Genomic DNA, 18,040 nt, shown 5'->3' with positions numbered 1-18,040 from the left:
CGCCGAAGGACGGGAACGGGTAGGGGTCGCCCGGAGGCTGCCGTTCTGGAAAGTCCAGTTTAAAAACCCGCCAAAAGGGAACATCCCTGTCGGTCCTGTGGATAAGACTCCGCGCTCCCAATGCAGGGGGCCCGGGTTTCGATCCCTGGTCGGGGAACTAGATCCCGCATGCATGCTACACCTAAAACTCCTGAACGCATCAAGGAAGACCCGGCATAGATAGATTAGATAGATAAGATGGATAGATTAGATAGATATATTTTTTTTAAATACCGCTAAGGGAGCCCTGAAACTACAACAGGAATTACAGCGCCAGTTGCGGTCAGCCTGGTACGGTTTGCACCCTGCCTACCATAATAGTACGTTAGAACATGGTGTTCTGTTTTTGTTTAAAATAAAGGGAGGGCTAAGGAATGATGTGTATAAAGGCATGACATACTGAATGATGAAACCCGAGCCAAGGAAGAAATGCACACGTGTGTCCCACAGCGTGAGTGCCCTGGGCCTACCCGAGTCCAGCAAGGACGCTGACAGGCAGGAGAGGCTGAGGTCCCAAGAGCTGAGTGCGCCTAGAGCTGCACCTGCCCAGGCCCAGAGGACCTTGTGCAACGGCCCAGGTCACAGAGCCACGAGCCTCAGAAACAACCTCCCCAGGGCGCTCTGGTCAGCACTCTCATTACCACCGACCTCCCCAATTCTAAAGAGGGGAAAGAGGGAGACAATTCAGAGATTAATAAACTGAAGTCTATGTTTTCCTCTTAGAGGAAATGTTGAAAAGATGCTTTATTCCCTGTCCCCTATGTACACACATCTGCACAACAGAACACTGGAATGGTTATGTCATTAAACCTTTAATTACATAAGCTATTTTCGACAATCATGTTCAAAGTGGAGATTTTCCAGAGGTGCTGGAGTTGGCAGGTGGCCACCACAGCTCAGCCCTCACCCCTTCACCAAATGCCCTCTGTCAGCTGAGGGAAAAACTCCTCCCTGCCCCTTTGCCCTACAAAGTCAGCAAGCGATGGCCCCCAGGATATGGCAGCATCAAGCTGTGTAGTAGAGTGGCCAGCTGGCAGGTTTCACCTGGAGATGAGACTTGAGGATCAACCCAAGTCAGAGAATTGGGTTCCCAAGTGCCCTCGGGCATCCAACTCCTGGGCCTTTGGGTCCATGGTGAAGGGAGACCTCCAGCTGCCCAAGCCTCTCATTCATACTCAGGTCAGGGAGGGAGGGCCTGAGGCCAGGCAACTCCAGTCCACCTCCTTTCCGCCAGGAGAGACCTAGGTGCAGAGCTGGCAGTGAGGTGCCTACTCCTGTTGATTTCATTCCCATTTCCACAGGCCCATCCGTGAGTCATCCACACATGTCCCTGTTCCCACACAGTCCCCCAGGGCTTCGGGGGGCAAGGAGCTCACAGTTTACAGGTAGCCTGAGCCACTTTGGAGCTGGTTCTTCTGTTCAGGGCTTGACAGATAAAGGCCCCGGCTTCCAGGAGCTTCTGGAGGTTCACACCCTTTGAGAAACAAGTTAGAGGACGCAGTAAGTCACGACATGCCCTCAACACCCAGGGAAACAGCAGACTGGACAGAAAACCGTGTACGGGTGAAGACAACCAGGCCCTTGTTCCTCTGACGACAGGATACTAGTTGCCTGTGAGGTGGTGTCCTCGTGGCACGTGGGGTTCCCCTCTGACTGCCCTCAATGTGTGAAATGGTTGTAGTGCCGCCACCGGGGAAGGGAGCTCGGTAGTCTTGTGTGGTTCTCCAACTCCAGAGTCTAGCACAGGTCTGGCCCACAGTGGTCAAACACTGAATGCTGAAGTAAGGACCGTGAGGCAGAGAGAAACGGGAGTAAAAACACCAACTAAGGGCTTCCCTGGTGGCATAGTGGGTAAAAATCTGCCTGCCAATGCAGGGGACACAGGTTCGATCCCTGGTCTGGGAAGAGCCCACATGCCACGGAGTAACTAAGCCCGTGAGCCACAACTACTGAGCCTGCGCTCTAGAGCCCGTGCTCCGCTACAAGAGAAGCCACCGCAATGAGAAGCCCACGCACTGCAACGAAGAGTAGCCTCTGCTCTCTGCAACTAGAGAAACCCTGCATGTAACCCAACGCAGCCGAAAATAAATAAATAAGTGAAAATTAAAAAAAAAAAATTAAAAAAAAAAAACCCACCAACTGAAAGGGCCACACTGAAAACCTCTTGATAACAATAGCTCCTGTTTACTGATGCGTACTATCTGCTTAGCTCTGGGCTAAGCATCCCACATTTTCTTATCCTCATAATGACTCTGTGAGAAAGGTGCTGTTACTATTCCCATTTCCTAGGCCCAGAGCTGTGAAGTAATCTGTCAGGTCACACAGCCTGTGTGTGACCTGTTGTGACCTAGGTTTTAATCCACTTCTGTCTAATCCAAAAGCACAGATGCTACACTGCTTCCAACCCACACTGAGGGCCCTTTCTGACTGCGGCAGAGCCCTGGGGGGCTAATTCTACTGCTCTCATGGTTCAGAGAACAAAACAAAGGTGCAGGGGAAACGGACTCATTTCAGGTCATGGCTTTACCCTTGCAGGGCTCTTTCCCTCCACCCCGGTGCCTCCTCTGACTGAACGGTCAGACTCACACGGAGGGCCTGCCTCCTCGTGGCCTCCATCTACCGTGGTCTGTTATCCCAAAACATATGACAGAACGGCCCTAATCCCTTGGCACCCTTCTCTTAACTACACCAGCACCACCACAAAAACCCTGAACAAACCCAGCGGCTTCTGTCCTCTGGCTTCAGGCAGAGCTCTGGTCAGTTCGGGGCTGTTGCCACCAGGAGGCAGGTGGCATTACCGTATGAACGCCCAAGCCGGCCAGCATGTAGACCAGGTCCTCGGTCGCCAAGTTTCCTGACGCTCCGTGTGCATAGGGACAGCCTCCAAGTCCCGCCACAGAAGAGTCCACGACACTCACTCCCATCTGCAAACAAGGATGGTGAAACACGGCTGTCACTGTGGGGCCCAGAGCCCACAGAGCCGGTTCTTGTATACCTGCCATCTGCTGCCTGAAATTCTTTGGCTTATGATTCCGTCGACGTGAAAATCCCACTGAAAGAAACCATTCCCCTTTTTAGTTCCTAAAACAGTGTGAGTCTTTTATGCTACACTGTTTCCTCTGCCAGGAATATCTACCCTCCTTCCTTTTATGGTTGACTCCTCACCTTCTCCTTCTCAGCCTAAAAGCCACCTCCTCAGAGGGGCCCTTCCCGATCATCTAAACTAACCCTCTCCCACTGCTGAGGTTTCAGACCCCTGTTGCTTCCTGTGTTCACTCACCCACCCCCGCTCCCTCACCCCAGTGTCAAGCCTCTGACTCCTCGGGGGCCTATCCCATTTCCCTAGGTCAGTGCTCCCACTTTCCTAAGATGACTGTTTCACTCTCTCCTCTCTCCTTAAACCTCACCTCTGAGAAAACAGACCCAGAAGGTAATAGAATCATCTGGCTTAAAGACATGAGCCTCAAGGAGGTAACAGAACTAAAAAGAGGGGAAAAAATAAGGAGGCCCAGGATTGCTCTAGCTAACCTAAAGACAGCCGACTAGACTTGGACTATCACTACAGCAAGGCAGCCTGTAGTCAGACACTCAGAATTTTCTAAGCAGCTGCTGGGCCATGGGACCCTCATTCCGGGCCAGCCCGCAAGAAGCCAGCCTCAGAAGAAACCCAATCTGAGGTCTTAGTCCAATCTTCGGGGAACAGCATTAAAGGTTCTCCCTGTGAGTGACCTCTGCCTCCCTCCCTCCTTCCTGCCTGCTCTCGCTACACAGAGGCACACGCACACCTACTCGCAGCCCTGTGCGCTAGGGCGGGGCCGGGGCACCCGAGTCCTCCCTGACCCCACCTTAGTCTTACAGTGCAGTGCTGCCTGGCCACCTTTCCGCTTCCCTTTTTCAACTGCTTAACTTCTTCGTGTCCTTCAGGCCTCCCCTGGTGAATCCTCCCTGACCTCCCCAGCTGGGACTGGGGCCTGCCCGAGCCCCACGCTTCCTCCCTGCGTGGCATCTGTCACAATGCATTAGGATTATCACCTGATTCTCGACTGTCTCTCCTAACAGACAGATGCAGGCACTTTCAGGGCAGGGTCACATGTTTGTGTCCACCATGGCCAGCCCGCGGCCTGGCACACAGGTATGTGCCTTCAGCACAGTGAACGCTTGCTGAAAGAATAAATGAAACACAGCTGTCCTGCCACCGTACCCTTTGGGAGAATGGACATGTGCCTCTGTTCTGGGACATACCCTGATTACCTGCAGGGCCATCAAGGTGTTGGCCAGGGCCTGGCCATAGGTGTCATGGCAGTGGACAGCCAGGGCAGCCACTGGCACCTCGTGCATGACGGCGGACAGCATATCCTTCATGGTCCCAGGGGTGCCCACGCCAATGGTGTCCCCCAGAGAGATCTCATAGCAGCCCACTGAGTACATCTTCTTGGCGACCTGGGGAGACAAGCAGGCGTTTGGAGGACCTCAGATTCCTCAAGCCAGGGGTCCTTAGCCTCCGCAGAACACCTCCACGTGTGAGACACTAAATTCCTATCAGACCATAGACTCCTTACAACTTTCTGAGCGGGAATGATAACCCTCCTTCTACTCATCAGGAGACTGGGACGTAAGGAGCAGAGCTGGTCACTGGGCGCAGGCCCTGGGGCCCCAACCCCTGTGCTTTCCTCCCGCGCGTGTCTCAAACTCCATCCAGTCCTTCACTTGCCACCTTCACACACTGTGTCAGACCCAGGAACCAGAATCAGTAGAACTGATTCCTTTCGCGTAGCTCTATCCTTGGAAGGAAGATGTGTGAAATCATGGGTCTGAGGTGCTAGTGATATATTTTTAAGAGAAGTACATAACTATGACAATTTTTAGAAGCGCATTTGTCGACCCCCAAATCACTGCACGACCAGAGCAGTATGTGCCCCACCTGAGGAGATGCTGCTCCACACTGCTCTGCTGGAGAAGGGGGGAGAAGGGGGAGGTGGGGTCAGGAACGTGGTGCTGCTCAACGGTGGTCTGATGGATAAAGAAATCGGCGAGCCCCCCTCTGCGACTGCCCATGTGGGCAGAATGGCAAGGAGCCGTGGCGGCCAGCGGGCGGTAGAGGGCGCAGCAAAAGCGGCCGGCTTGGGGGTGACGTGGGGCTGAAGTAAAATCCAGTTGGGCTGCTCTCTAGCTATGGGACCTCGGCAACGGACCTGACTTTCCTGGGCTTCAATTTCTGCTTCTGAAAAACAATGACGAGCCTTTGCAGGGATACAGGGAGGACTGGCGGCAACCGGAGGCTGAGATTCTGGGCGACAGCAGCCACTCTCAATAAGCAGTTGCTACTGTTACCAATGCTCATTTCCGGGTGCTACCTGGTGTGTGGGAAGAGCAAGGGGGCTTTAGAGGTAAGCAGATGGGGGCTGAGACCTGGTTTCACCATTTACAACCTGCGTGGCAGTTAGTCTGTTTCCTCAACTGTAAAATGGAATAACAATAACACCAAATTTGCTGGGTGGTTTTGAGGGCAAAGTGACATAAGTTCTTGGGTTGTTCAAGTTCATCTCCCGCCCTGTGTTCTTCTCAGAGGATGTCAATGGCCTCTCCAACCACTACAAGGAACCCCTCTGCAGAGGATTCTCACCTCACATCACCTGTCTGCTGACCAGACTGGAATCTGAGTCAAGGGCTTTCACCCTGGGGTAGAGGGCAGGGGCTTCAGAGACTCCATGCCAGGCTAGGAGGTGGCCCTCCAGGGGTGAGCGCAGGCAGGGCTGTGCTCTGAGAGGGGCTTAATGAAGGAGCTGGGCAAACAGATGAAATCCGTGACCCACCATGAAAGTGTGGTGAGAGCAACCTGTGCACTCGGGCAGGCACGCGAGCCGACCCCCACGAAATCCCACGCCCGCCCCCCGCCACACACACGCACCTCAGCCACTTTAGCTGGGGCGATCTTCCCTTCGTAGGGGCATCCAAGCACACAGGAGACGTACCTGTGGGAAAACAGGGAGGATTGCTGTCAATGCCCCCGGGCTCCTCGGCCAGCAGAGCTGGGGCAGGGTGGCTGCTTGACACACATCCCTGGTTAGCCTGCACCCAAACCGGAAGCCGGGCAGGAGGCCAAGGGCCTGGGTGAGAGGCCAATTCAATGCTGGTGAGCCGGCAGTGCAGCGCCACAGCAGGGAAGGGAAGAAACTACCAGGTCTGTAGTTCAGGAAGCAGGCGACACACAGAGAGGCAGCCAGAGACCAACAACAAGGAGGAAGAGAAGCTAAAGAGGGCAATATGGGCAGCCAGCTGAGCCGCACGGAGTGGGGCCACGCTCGGGAGAGGACCAAGGATGGATGAAACCAAAGCGGGAACGAAAGAGCTGGGCCAGCTGAGGGCCAAGGGATCGGCTGCTCCAGTTGAGTGGCCAGAGGGTTCAAACACTCATTTATTCAACTGATATATACCGAGCTGCCTACAGTGTGCCAGGCACTGGGGAAGCGCAGTGAGCAAGACTGAAAGGATCCCCACCGCCACGGAGCTTAAGGTTTCAAGTTAGGGAGGCAGCCGATAAAAAAGTGATCTAATAAGGGAAGGACATAATCTCAAACAGTGATGTGCTATGAAGGAAAGACAAGGGAAGCGTGACAGGAGCAACCAGAGGAGGCCAACAACAGTAGGATGGCCCAGGAAGACCCCTGTGAGGACGTGAAGCTGGAGCTGAGATGGGGGGAGAGCCGTGTTCCAGGCAGAGAGAAGAACCAGCGTAGAGTCCCTGAGACCGAAGAATAGGTGTGTTCAAAACACAGAACAAAGGACAAAACAGCTGAGGTATGGGCAGCAAGGGGCAAAGAAGTACAACATGAGGTTGGAGAGGAGGCCACCGGCCTGATCATGGGGTCTTGCGAGTTACGGTGAGGAGTCTGGATCTTGGGTGTAGCCGGCTTCTATGTCCACCCACCCCATTCAGGCTGAGGCTCCATTAAAACCTTTTAGAGTCTTACAAAGTACTCTGCATATTATGAGGCATAATAAATGTCTGCTGGATAAATAAACGTCAGACTCAAACATCTCAGTGTATTTTTCCATCTTAATCCTTCTTCTTTTTTTTTTTTTTTTTTTTTTTTTTTTTTTTTTTGTGGTACACGAGCCTCTCACTGTTGTGGCCTCTCCCGTCGCGGAGCACAGGCTCCGGACGCGCAGGCTCAGCGGCCATGGCTCACGGGCCCAGCCGCTCCGCGGCACGTGAGATCTTCCCGGACCGGGGCATGAACCCGTGTCCCCTGCATCGGCAGGCGAACTCGCAACCACTGCGCCAACAGGGAAGCCCTTAATCCTTCTTCTTACTCTCCAATCACTGCTGAGTACAGAAAATCTAAAGAAATACTGAGGAAGGAGCACCGGCTTGGGAGTCAGGAAGACCTGACATGCCCTTGCTTCCCCATCCATCTATCCGCCCATCGGTTCCTGAGCACCTACTATGTGCTAGGCCCAGAGCTGGGAGAGGGAGTACAGCAGGGACTGAGGTGGGCTCTGCCCTCACGGAGAGCAGAGTCTAGTGGGGGATGGGAGGCAGAGGAGAATTTAACAAGCAGGGGTAAGTGCTTTGTTAGAGGATGTTCAGGGGACTCTGGGAGCCCAGAGGAGGGACACCAACTCCACCTAAGGGAAGAGAAAGCTTCTTAGAGAAACTGGCATCCATGAGAGGACCTGAAGATGAGCAGGAGTTAGCCCTGACAAGTAGGATGTAGAAGGAAGAGTGTCCTGAGTCTACAGAAAGCATGTGCAAAGGCCCAGAGGCAGGAGAGAACTGGGCCATGTGACAAAATGGAAAGAAATTCCAGTTGGCTGGAATGCAGTGTGCTGAGGAAGCAGGGCCAGAAGAGGGACGTGAGCAATGAGGCTGCAGAGAGTGACAGGGGCTGAAAAACGCAGGGGCTTGTAAACCATGTTGAAAAGTCTGGAGTTGATGAGTCACTGGCAGGTTTTTAACCTGGGAGTGATGTGATCAGAGGTGTACTTCTGAAACGGCATTCTGGCTGCAGTTTGTTGTGGGACCTTACAGCAGACTCTTCATCCTTCCTGAGCCTCAGTTTTGTCCTCTGGAAGTGGGGACAGAGGCCTCCTTCCTGGGCGATTGTGAGGCTGCAATTAGGTAATACGTGGACAACACCTGGCACTACTGCTACTAAAGGTGTGATGTCGGACACATCTTAGAGGCCGAGGGGATTCCTCAGGGATGTGTGAAGAGTTGGTGGTGGAGCGAGGATTAAACTGACCTCCACAAACCCTGTTTAGTGTCTGTCCTGCTAGATTCCTCTGGTGAACGGACCCAAAAATCAAGTTTGGAGAAAGCACTTGCCAGGATTTCTTCTGACCAAATTTACTTGGGAAAAGATGTCTGGGTGCGGAGCTTGGGCTGCCCGCACCCAGGATGGAGTCTGTGAGGGACGGTCGCTGGAGTTCGAGCCTGGCCCTGTTCCAGAATGGTACTGAGGAAATAAAGAGAGGCAGCACCAATGTGGTCAGACTCACCCCCGCACAGGGATACTGGCTGCCCGAGCTGCCTTCAAGATTTCGTCAAACCGCTGCACACTCTCGTCTATGGAGCAGTTGATGTTCTTCTTGCTGAAAAGCTCGGAGGCAGCTCCAAAGACGGCCACTTCCTTGGCTCCGGCAGCAACCTGCCAACAGCCAGGTGAATTCCTTTCAGCATTTTTCTCTTCAAGGAACACCCACACAGAGTGGCAAAAACCTTTGTCTAATGGTGAATTTTATGATATATGAATATCGTTAAGTCAATTTGTGCCCTTCCCAAAGACATGTTGAAATGCTGACCCCCAGTACCTCAGAACGTGACCTTGTTTGGCAATAGGGTCATTGTAGATGTAATTAGTAAAGATGAAGTCGTATTAGTCCCGCTTCCCTTATACGATTGCGCCCATGTGAAGACAGACACAGAGGAAAGGCCAGCGAAGGTGGAAGCAGATACTGGAGTGACACTCCTAAAAGCGGAGGAACACTGAGGGTTGCCAATCATCACCGGAAACTAGGAAAGAGGCATGGAAAGATTCTCTCTCAGAGCCCTCCGAGGAACCAACCTGGGCTTCCCTGGTGGCGCAGTGGTTAAGAACCCGCCTGCCAATGCAGGGGACACGGGCTCGAGCCCTGGTCCGTGAAGATCCCACATGCCGCGGAGCAACTGAGCCCGTGAGCCACAATTACTGAGCCTGCACTGTAGAGCCCGCGAGCCGCAACTACTGAGCCCACACACCTAGAGCCCGTGAGCCACAACTACTGAGCCCGTACACCACAACTACTGAGCCCGTGTGCCTAGAGCCCATGGTCTGCAACAAGAGAAGCCACCAGAATGAGAAGCCCGCGCACCACAATGGAGAGTAGCCCCTGTTTGCTGCAACTAGAGAAAGCCCACGCACGGCAATGAAGACCCAATGCAACCAAAAATAAAAACATAAATTAAAAAAAAAAAAAAAGAAAGAAAGAAAAAGGAACCAACCCTACTGACACCTTGATTTAGGACTTCTAGCCTAGTGAGAGAATACATTTCTATTGTTTTAAGCCACCTAGTTTTTTCATATTTTATAATGGCAGCCCTAGGAAATTAATAGTGAATTATATCTCAATAAAAAAGAAGCCTTGGCCTTCCCCAAGGACCAACAATGCTGCTGCCATCACCAGCCTGGAAGTCACTCTTAAAAGAAGCTTTTTGCCTAAATTCGGAATCAACATCTCCAATGATGTTCTCATGTAAAATTATAAGAAAGCTGACAGATACTAGCAACTACCTTTAAGTCTTGTGGAGAGCTCAATCACCTTTCTTTAAAGAGGAGATGGGCAACAACAAGAGCTAACGTCTATTAAGCACTTATCTTCTACCAGGCTCTTACTGAGCAACTCATATGCATCCTATCTCCTGAAATCCTCACGACGTTAGGTACCATCATTAACCTTATTTTATGGGCAGAACGTGAGGCTCAAAGAGGTTTAGCAGCTTGTCAAGATCAGAGAGCTGGGAGTGGCAGGGCCAGGACTGCCCCCAGGTCTGTCTGACGATGCCCATCACCGCTGGAGATAAGTCATTCAGACAGACATCCTGGGACAGGGACTGAGCCCAGGGACAAGACAGAGGCCAATGCCATCAATCTCATTTCAGGGGCCCCCACCAAAACAAGTCTCTTACCGCTGCCTGGAAGCCTTTGAAATTTGGGGTCAGCACTGGGTAGCTGATGCCGGGAAATTTCTGGATGCCCTTCATGACTTCAGCGTGGTCAGCCATCTGAGAGCCAAAGGAGACACTGCCAAGTCACCACCAAGGGCAGGCAGAGTTCAGGTAGAGAAAACCGTTTTAGCACAAAATCTCTGTTCTCCAGGACCCTTAGAGAATGAGTCGTTTTGCAGAGCTGAGTCTCCCCAATGCTCTTACTATCTGTTTGACTGCTGATGAGTGAGAAGGCTCCTTGGCATGGGTGAGAGCCCCAGTTTCTCCACATGGCTAACACTGCCAACTCTACATAAGGAGCAACAGCAGCAATGGTACTTGTAGCCATTTGCTGAGAATGTGCTCCGAGCCCGGCACTGTGCTCAGTGCCATCTAACTCAGTTAGAACAGGATCTCTCTTCCCACTTGACTATCTCAGTGAAGCAGGAGTCGCCAGTGTTTCCCCTTTGCAAACGCAGAAGCCACACCTCTAGACAGGCCTAGAGATTCTAGACTTCTTAGAGCCAGAAGAGACCTGAGAGGTCATCCTGAAGCTGGAGAGGGGAAGGCCTCACCAAGCTCACCATGCAAGTCGGGGCAGAGCCAAGACTGAATCCAAGCCACCTGCCTCCCGGGGCAGGCTCTTTTGCTGCACATGCTACTGTGAAGCACAGAGAGCCCTCAAAGCCAGAGACCTGGAAACCTACGTTCCCGACTTCTACTGACTTCCAGGGCAAGTGCAGAATTTTACACCCCTCTCATCTGAGACAGGCCTGAGGGCTGGGGCTCACCTGGGGAACCCATTTGGGAGACACAAAGCTGGTGGCTTCTATAACAGGGAGTCCTGCTTCGGAAAGCATGTCTATGAGTTTGATTTTCATTGGAGTAGGTATAATATTCTGTAATGCAGAGAAAAACCAGAAAAGACAGGTTGGCAAAGTCAGTAATAAAATGGTCTCGGAATGCAGCCTGTTAGTTCAAAGCTTTTACTATAACAAGCACTTCACCATCTCAGCTTTCAAACACTAACATGAATTCACATGTCATCCTGGCCAACAGGTGCAGAACAAGGCTTGTCTTCGAGTTCTACTGATAGCATTTTGCAGTGGAAGCAGTTTCTCACTTGAAAATGAGTTAACACTGACATGGAAACAGTATTTTCCTGTCATACAGGCTTTTAAAGTAAATTTTTGTTACTTTATGACCCCATCATAAACAAATTGCCATGGCCTGAAAGGGCAGAGATGACAAGCCTTCTGGGTCCTATGAGATGTGGCCTCCAAAGGGTCACACCCTCCCCCTTCTGCCTCTCAGCTGGCACAGGATCTCGTCCTCACATGATCAGCCTATTGCTTCTCTGTCCCTCATCACGTCTAGCTGCTCACCAGACTCTGTGGACTCCTATCTCCAAATCTACCATCATTATCCCATGTATGTTACGGCATGGTCGCAGTCACTCTACCAATTCACCCCACACAGGAATCCTTCTAAAACACAGTCTCCATTATCTCACTCTCCTGCTCAAAAGCCTTCCATGGCTCCCTAGTACTTACAGGATTAGGTCAAAAATCCTAAAAACTCCAAGGCCTTCTCGCCAGGTCCGTCCACCCCCAATTTCTCTCCCGCCGCTTTAATCTATTCCACAAGTAATTTTTGAGAGCCGTCTATGTTCCAAGGATTGTGCTAGGAGCTACGGATACAGTTGTGAGCAGAACAGACATGATCCTGTCTTCAGAGAGCTTACAGCTTATTGTTTCCAACCAACACTCACTATTAAAGGTAGGCTGATCATGCTTAAAAAAATTTTTTTAAGAGGTTTTTCTTATTGAAAAAATAATTAATACATGATTATTTCAGAAAAACATGCCAAAAATAAAAGAAAACCACCCTTAAAACCTCCCAGAGATAACACTCTTAATACCCTGATAGGTAACTTCCTAGATCTGTGCAGTCCAGTACATTAGACATGAACCATACATGGTTATTTAAATTTTAATTAATTAAAATTACATTAAAAAATTCAATTCCCCAGCCACACTAGTCACATTTCAAGTGCTCAACAGCCACAAGTGTCTAGTGGCTACTGTATGGGACGGCTCAAGCCTAGAACACTTCCGTCTTCACAGGAAGTTCTATTGGACAGCCCTGTTCTATGATCCTTTTCTAGGCAGATGCTCCCACACATATATAAACTTTTTTGTTTCTTACACAAAAGTATAAGATTAAATATATATATATAGACACTATCTTATAATCTGATTACATCTTAATATACTCCTGTATTATTAATGGGTTCACAATATTCCATTTTATGAAGTCATTAATGTAATTGAGTTATCTTTCCTCCTACTGAACATTTAGGTTGTTTCCAACTGTTCTGCTGTTACAACAGGGTTTTAAGGGACATCCACAAGGCTAAATCTTTGCATGTGACTTTCACGGCTTCCTTTGGACAAATCCCCTTATGTGCAATTGCTGGATCAAAGGCACGCCCTCACCTTCCCTCTGCACTCCTGCAGCACTTACCGGCCACCCCCACACAGGGCCTTAAGGTGGGCCCGGGGTCACAACACTTGTGGCTGAACTGTCACAGGTGCCTGCCTGTCCTCCCCAACCCGGCCCTAAGTTGGGTATAGTTCTGCACCCACCACATGTAACTCTCAAAGCCTGCAAAAACTTTGTTGGTTGATTTCCATCCTTACCTTTTCATTTTGTAGTCCGTCTCGGGGACCAACTTCCACAATTTTCACTCGCTTTGGGAAAGTACCCACAGATGAGGTGCTAACCTTGGGTTTACAAGAGGAAACAAAAGTAACAGGAGGAAATTGTCACAATTCTCCAGGGAGCAAATCTGAAAGAATGTATCCATCTTCACTAATACTGAGACAAGAAGCAATATTTCTCACCCTTTAATTCACATTTGCTCTGTTTTAGAATCAAAAACAACAACAGGCTTCCCTGGTGGCGCAGTGGTTGAGAATCCGCCTGCCGATGCAGGAGACACGGGTTCGTGCCCTGGTCCGGGAAGATCCCACATGCCGCAGAGCGGCTGGGCCCGTGAACCATGGCCGCTGAGCCTGTGCGTCCGGAGCCTGTGCTCCGCAACGGGAGAGGCCACAACAGTGAGAGGCCCGCATACCGCAAAAAAAAAAATAATAAAAATAATAAAAACAACAACAACAAAAAATTCACTTAGAAACAGGAATAGAGTAAGATAGCAGTCCCCAACCTTGCTGGCACCAGGGACTGGTTTCGTGGAAGACAGTTTTTCCACGGACTGTAGGGGGGGGAGGGGATGGTTTCGGGACGATTCAAGCACATTACATTTATTGTGCACTTTATTTCTATTATTATTACATTGTAATATATACTGAAATAATTATGCAACTCATCGTAATGCAGAATCAGTGGGATCCCTGAGCTTGTTTTCCTGCAACTAGATGGTCCCGTCTGGGGGTGATGGGAGACGGTGACACTTGAAGTGTGTTGCTTATGTCCAGTCTACCCCATAAGATGCAGTTTGTCACTTGCCACTCACTGATAGGGTTGGTTTTTTTTTTTTTTTGGTACGTGGGCGTCTCACTGTTGTGGCCTCTCCCGTGGCGGAGCACAGGCTCCAGACGCGCAGGCTCAGTGGCCATGGCTCACGGGCCCAGCCGCTCCGCGGCATGTGGGATCTTCCCGGACCGGGGCACGAACCCGCGTCCCCTGCATTGGCAGGAGGACTCTCAACCACTGCGCCACCAGGGAAGCCCCTAGGTTATTTTTTTAAACAAACCTATTCGCGCCCTCAAACACAGATGTCCCCAAACAGAACTTTAATCACTCCTAAAGCCCAGTCCGACTTGAGTCTTCCTATCTCAGTAAGAGGCATCACATGCACCCTGTTGCCTAAGCCAGAAACCTGACTCATTCCTTCCCCACTCACCACGGCCTATATGATTCTCATCATCTGACTCCTGCCAATCTCCGAGAGAACTCATTACTGGTTCCTGCTGTTCTGCACCCACCCCTCAGATGGGTCACTATCCTCCAGACCCACCAGCCTCTCTCCCACAGCAGGGCCTCAGGGCTCACAGTTCCCTCCCCACAGGATGCTTTTCACCTGGCCCTTCCCACACCTGGCTCCCTCTCATCTTTCAGTCACAGATAGGCCCCTCTGACTACCCTTTGTAAAGCTGCCAATCCCCTCACCCTCATTATTTTCTATTTCAGGACTATAATTACTTCCTTGAGAGCACTGCAAATAATGCCTGCTCAATGATTCCTCCAGTAGGATGTATGCTCTATGAGCAACTTTGTCATAACCTCCACTTACTCTCACCTTTGACACTGTGCTTGGCACAAAGGAAGCAGTCATTCAATAGTTATTAAAACAACAAATAAATGCCTGCAGGGCATACCTGCCCCAGAGGAGGGCAATTACTGAGTGTGGTGAGAAGTAGTCTTGGACTTTGTGGGGTTGTGGGGATGGATGGGGCTCTGTTCTCTTATAATCATAGGCTGGGTGATGACAAGGAGAGTGAGTCTGAGAGGAGATAAAACCTTCAGCAGTTGAAGACATTAAAAAAAGGCCCCGGGCTTCCCTGGTGGCGCAGTGGTTGAGAATCCGCCTGCCGATGCAGGAGACACGGGTTTGTGCCCCGGTCCGGGAAGATCCCACATGCCGCGGAGCAACTAAGCCCGTGAGCCATGGCCGCTAGGCCTGCGCGTCCGGAGCCTGTGCTCCGCAACGGGAGAGGCCACAGCAGTGAGAGGCCCGCATACCGCAAAAAAAAAAAAAAAAAAAAAGGCCCCGAGTCTCCTCTGTGTGAAGTCTGTCCCATATATAGTCCTCCATAGAAAATCTCCCCCTCCCCCCAACCACCGAGTAATACAAGGCTTTTTTCCCCTCTTTCCTCTATTCTTCTTAGTACTACTTAACACTGTTTAAATTAATTACATTTTACCAGATTTGCTCTGGATAAACATATTGCAATGGGGCAAGGGGAGAGGGTACTGGGACCCTGACAAGGACCCCAAATTCCTGAAACCCTTAAGGAAGGAAATATTCCCAGCTATGAATCAGCTGTAACTTAAACAACTCACCTGAATTGGCCTTGGTTTTAGACAGCAAAGCTTCCTAGAGACTAAGGTGATGAGCCACTGAATTTCAGGAAGTCAACAGGCTAGGCTGGAAGGTCCCTGCAAGTTAAATATCCCTCCAAAAGGGATGTTCAGCCTCTGCTGGTACATTACCCTAAAAGGATCGCACTGGAATGTAAGCTCCATGAGGCAGGGGCTTTGTTTTATTCATTGTTATGTTTCTAAGGCCTTGCTACCTAATATGGGCTCAATAAATAACCAGTGCATGTTGCTGAAAGAATGTAAAACCTATTTCCAAGTTTCTTTTATGAGAACAGAATAAACTCAATTCTACTTCCTTCCCCATAACAACTCTTCATACACTAACAACAAAACAAGCATTTACTATTATTGAAGCATTTACTATTTGCCAGGCACTTAGAAGAGCCTTTTACATATTAACCCATATTATCCTCTCAACAACCTTATTAGGTAGGAACTATTATAATCCCCATTTTACTGTGAGAAATCTGAAGTCCAAGGAGATTAAGTAATTTTCCCAAGGTCACATGGTTAGCTAGTCACTGAGCTCATATCTGAACCCAGCAGTGTGGATCTAGAGCCTATGCTCTTAACCCCTAGGCCATGTTGCCTCTGCCACCCTTCGGTCCCCCCAGTCTTCTCTTGCCTTGGTTAAACACCCAGTTCATTCCCTCTGTGAAGTTCTGCATGGAAATAATCCCCTCTAACCACACAAACCCTGGGCCACAGCCTCCTGAGTGACGGTACCTTTATCAACAGCTAAAACTGACTATAGCCCAGTGCTAACTTCCAGACATCAGCACCTCATTTAGTCCCTACACGACAGGAACTATCACTATTCCAATTCCATAGAGGAGGAAACAGCCTCAGAAAGACCCCAAATCACACAGGTAGGAAGTGAGGAAGTTTGGATTTAACCGTCTGGTTCTGACATCAAGTCTGTGCAAGTTACCCCATGGAGGGAGGGCCTACTACCAGCAATTCATTACACGAGGAATTTTTTCAAATCCCATTTACATCCACCATCGCATTCAATTTTCTTAACTTTTCAAGTTGGACTTACTGCATTTATTTGCAATGAGCGATCGGTGGGGGAAGGTGGTCTAGTAGACACTGAAGTGGTTTTCTGAGAGGGGCCCCTACTGCCAAGACAGTGTAATTTTTACCAGTTTAAACTCCTCCTAAACTCTAAGGCAACAACTGAGCAATCACTTACTAAGAGCGAGAACAATGTTAAATGCTTTACTTACGTCTTCCTTAATCTCCCAACCAACCCTGAGGTAATGTTTTCTCATGTCATTGATCAAGAAAACCGGGGTTTAGAGACCTGTCACTCAACCGAAAAAGTGGCTTCAGAACCACTGGGACATCTCAGCTCGAGCTTTACCCAACACAGTGTATTCAACCCTTTATACAATTAGGTCTCCTACACTTTCCTTCCACTCCCCGAGCATGGGCAAGAGGTGGAAACACCACGATCAAACTGGCCCAAAGTACCATTCCAAGGGAATCACAACTGGCGCACGCCATCCAAGTCCTGCTCGCCACGCTGGGGTAGCTCGCCAAGCGTCCCCAAATGCAACAAGAGCTGGAAATGGAGACGGCCGGAGGGGGATGACCTGGGTTTCTCCACTCGAACTGGCAGGGCAATCATGATTTTCCTTAATGAGGGACTTGAGGAAGTCTTAAGCTCAACTACAGGGAGACAGATGCCAGGGTCACCAGAAAGAGCCCTGGCCAGGGAACGAGGACGCCTGGGATGGCGACCCAGGTCTCCACGACCCGGGCGAGTCGCTCCCCATCTGTGGGCCTCAGTTTCCCCATGCCCCTCAAGGGACTTGGACGGGTCAGAGAGGGTCCAAGATTCCAAAGCCCTCCCAACCCTGGCCTGATGTGCTGTCCGGCTTCGCCTCTCAGAGAGCAGCCGCTATGGGCCAAGCCCCCGACCCTGACCATCACGGTGCCTTCAGGACCGCCCCTGGGTGGGCTGGGGCACTTACAGCCCGGGGGGACGCCAAGCCCACCAGTCGCCACAGGAGCGCCTTCTTCACTGTCGCCATGTTGGCCCAGCTTCCCCGGCGGCAACCCAGCGGAGCCCCACGTGACCACCGACAGCCAGGTGGGCAGGGCTCTGCCTGTGGGGCGGGGCCTCTGGAGCGCCGTGGTGACGCCATACGCTGGCTCCGTGCCCAGTCTGTCTACGTTTTTATTTCTTCTGGGCAGTGTTTCCTTAGCCGTTGTTTATGCGCGCCCTTTGTGTGCCAGACGAAGTGAGGCACTAGGACTATAAAGATGAACAAAAGTTAACCAAAGTCTCTGACTTAATGGGTTTGTAGTCTGGGAGGTGTGGGAAGACAGATATTAACGGTCACATGAATAGTTGTAGAATTACCTTCCGCATTAATAAGATGAAGCATTACTATTTGCCACGCACTGTTCTGAATTATTTGCATGTATTAACTCATTCATCACGATCTTCAGGACTTAAATGCAGGCAGTCGACTCCGGAGAGAGAAGCATCCTTTGATTGAAGAATGAGTAAAATTTACCCAGGTAAAGAGGATACAAGAAAAGCTTTCCCGACAGAGCATAGCATATGCAGAGGACCCGAGGCAAAGAAATTGAATGCCCAGAGCAGTGTTTTTCAAAATGTGTGTTGTACCTCATGGGTAATAATATCAATTTAATGGGTACTTTTTCAAAGAAATA

At 50.4% G+C, this 18,040-nt stretch overlaps 1 protein-coding gene across 15 annotated transcripts; it reads right to left on the bottom strand.

The window, feature by feature from the left end:
* Positions 1 to 832: 832 nt before the first annotated feature.
* On the bottom strand, positions 833 to 17,464 carry HMGCL (3-hydroxy-3-methylglutaryl-CoA lyase). Of its 15 annotated transcripts, none has more exons than XR_010836848.1 (10): positions 17,332 to 17,441; positions 12,928 to 13,011; positions 11,017 to 11,124; positions 10,208 to 10,303; positions 8,542 to 8,690; positions 5,948 to 6,011; positions 4,291 to 4,479; positions 4,072 to 4,200; positions 2,758 to 2,963; positions 833 to 1,513 (listed from the first exon to the last, which is right to left on the bottom strand). XR_010836848.1 is itself a non-coding variant. In XM_059062355.2 (9 exons), the coding sequence occupies exons 1-9, from the start codon at positions 17,389 to 17,391 to the stop codon at positions 1,412 to 1,414; spliced, it is 978 nt and encodes a 325-aa protein (XP_058918338.1). In that variant the 5' UTR covers positions 17,392 to 17,464; the 3' UTR covers positions 833 to 1,411. The 15 variants fall into 15 exon arrangements, 12 of the variants coding, with proteins under 12 accessions (XP_058918338.1, XP_066871015.1, XP_066871020.1 ...); XR_010836847.1 differs by having other exon boundaries at positions 2,838 to 2,963; XM_059062355.2 differs by lacking the exon at positions 4,072 to 4,200 and having other exon boundaries at positions 2,838 to 2,963; positions 17,332 to 17,464.
* Positions 17,465 to 18,040: the final 576 nt, after the last annotated feature.

This window comes from Kogia breviceps, chromosome 1 (assembly GCF_026419965.1).
Source record: "Kogia breviceps isolate mKogBre1 chromosome 1, mKogBre1 haplotype 1, whole genome shotgun sequence".
Taxonomy (NCBI): domain Eukaryota; kingdom Metazoa; phylum Chordata; class Mammalia; order Artiodactyla; family Physeteridae; genus Kogia; species Kogia breviceps.
This window is presented reverse-complemented; position numbering and strand designations above follow the sequence as displayed.

Excerpts from the sequence above, each read along its gene's own strand:
- HMGCL (XM_059062352.2), bottom strand. The coding sequence starts at position 17,391 with ATGGCGACAGTGAAGAAGGCGCTCCTGTGGCGACTGGTGGGCTTGGCG. Across the intron at positions 8,691-10,207 it reads TCAAAGGCTTCCAGGCAGCG|GTTGCTGCCGGAGCCAAGGA; the intron begins GTAAGAGACTTG and ends GGCTGTTGGCAG. Across the intron at positions 4,480-5,947 it reads CCCCAGCTAAAGTGGCTGAG|GTCGCCAAGAAGATGTACTC; the intron begins GTGCGTGTGTGT and ends TTGTCTCCCCAG.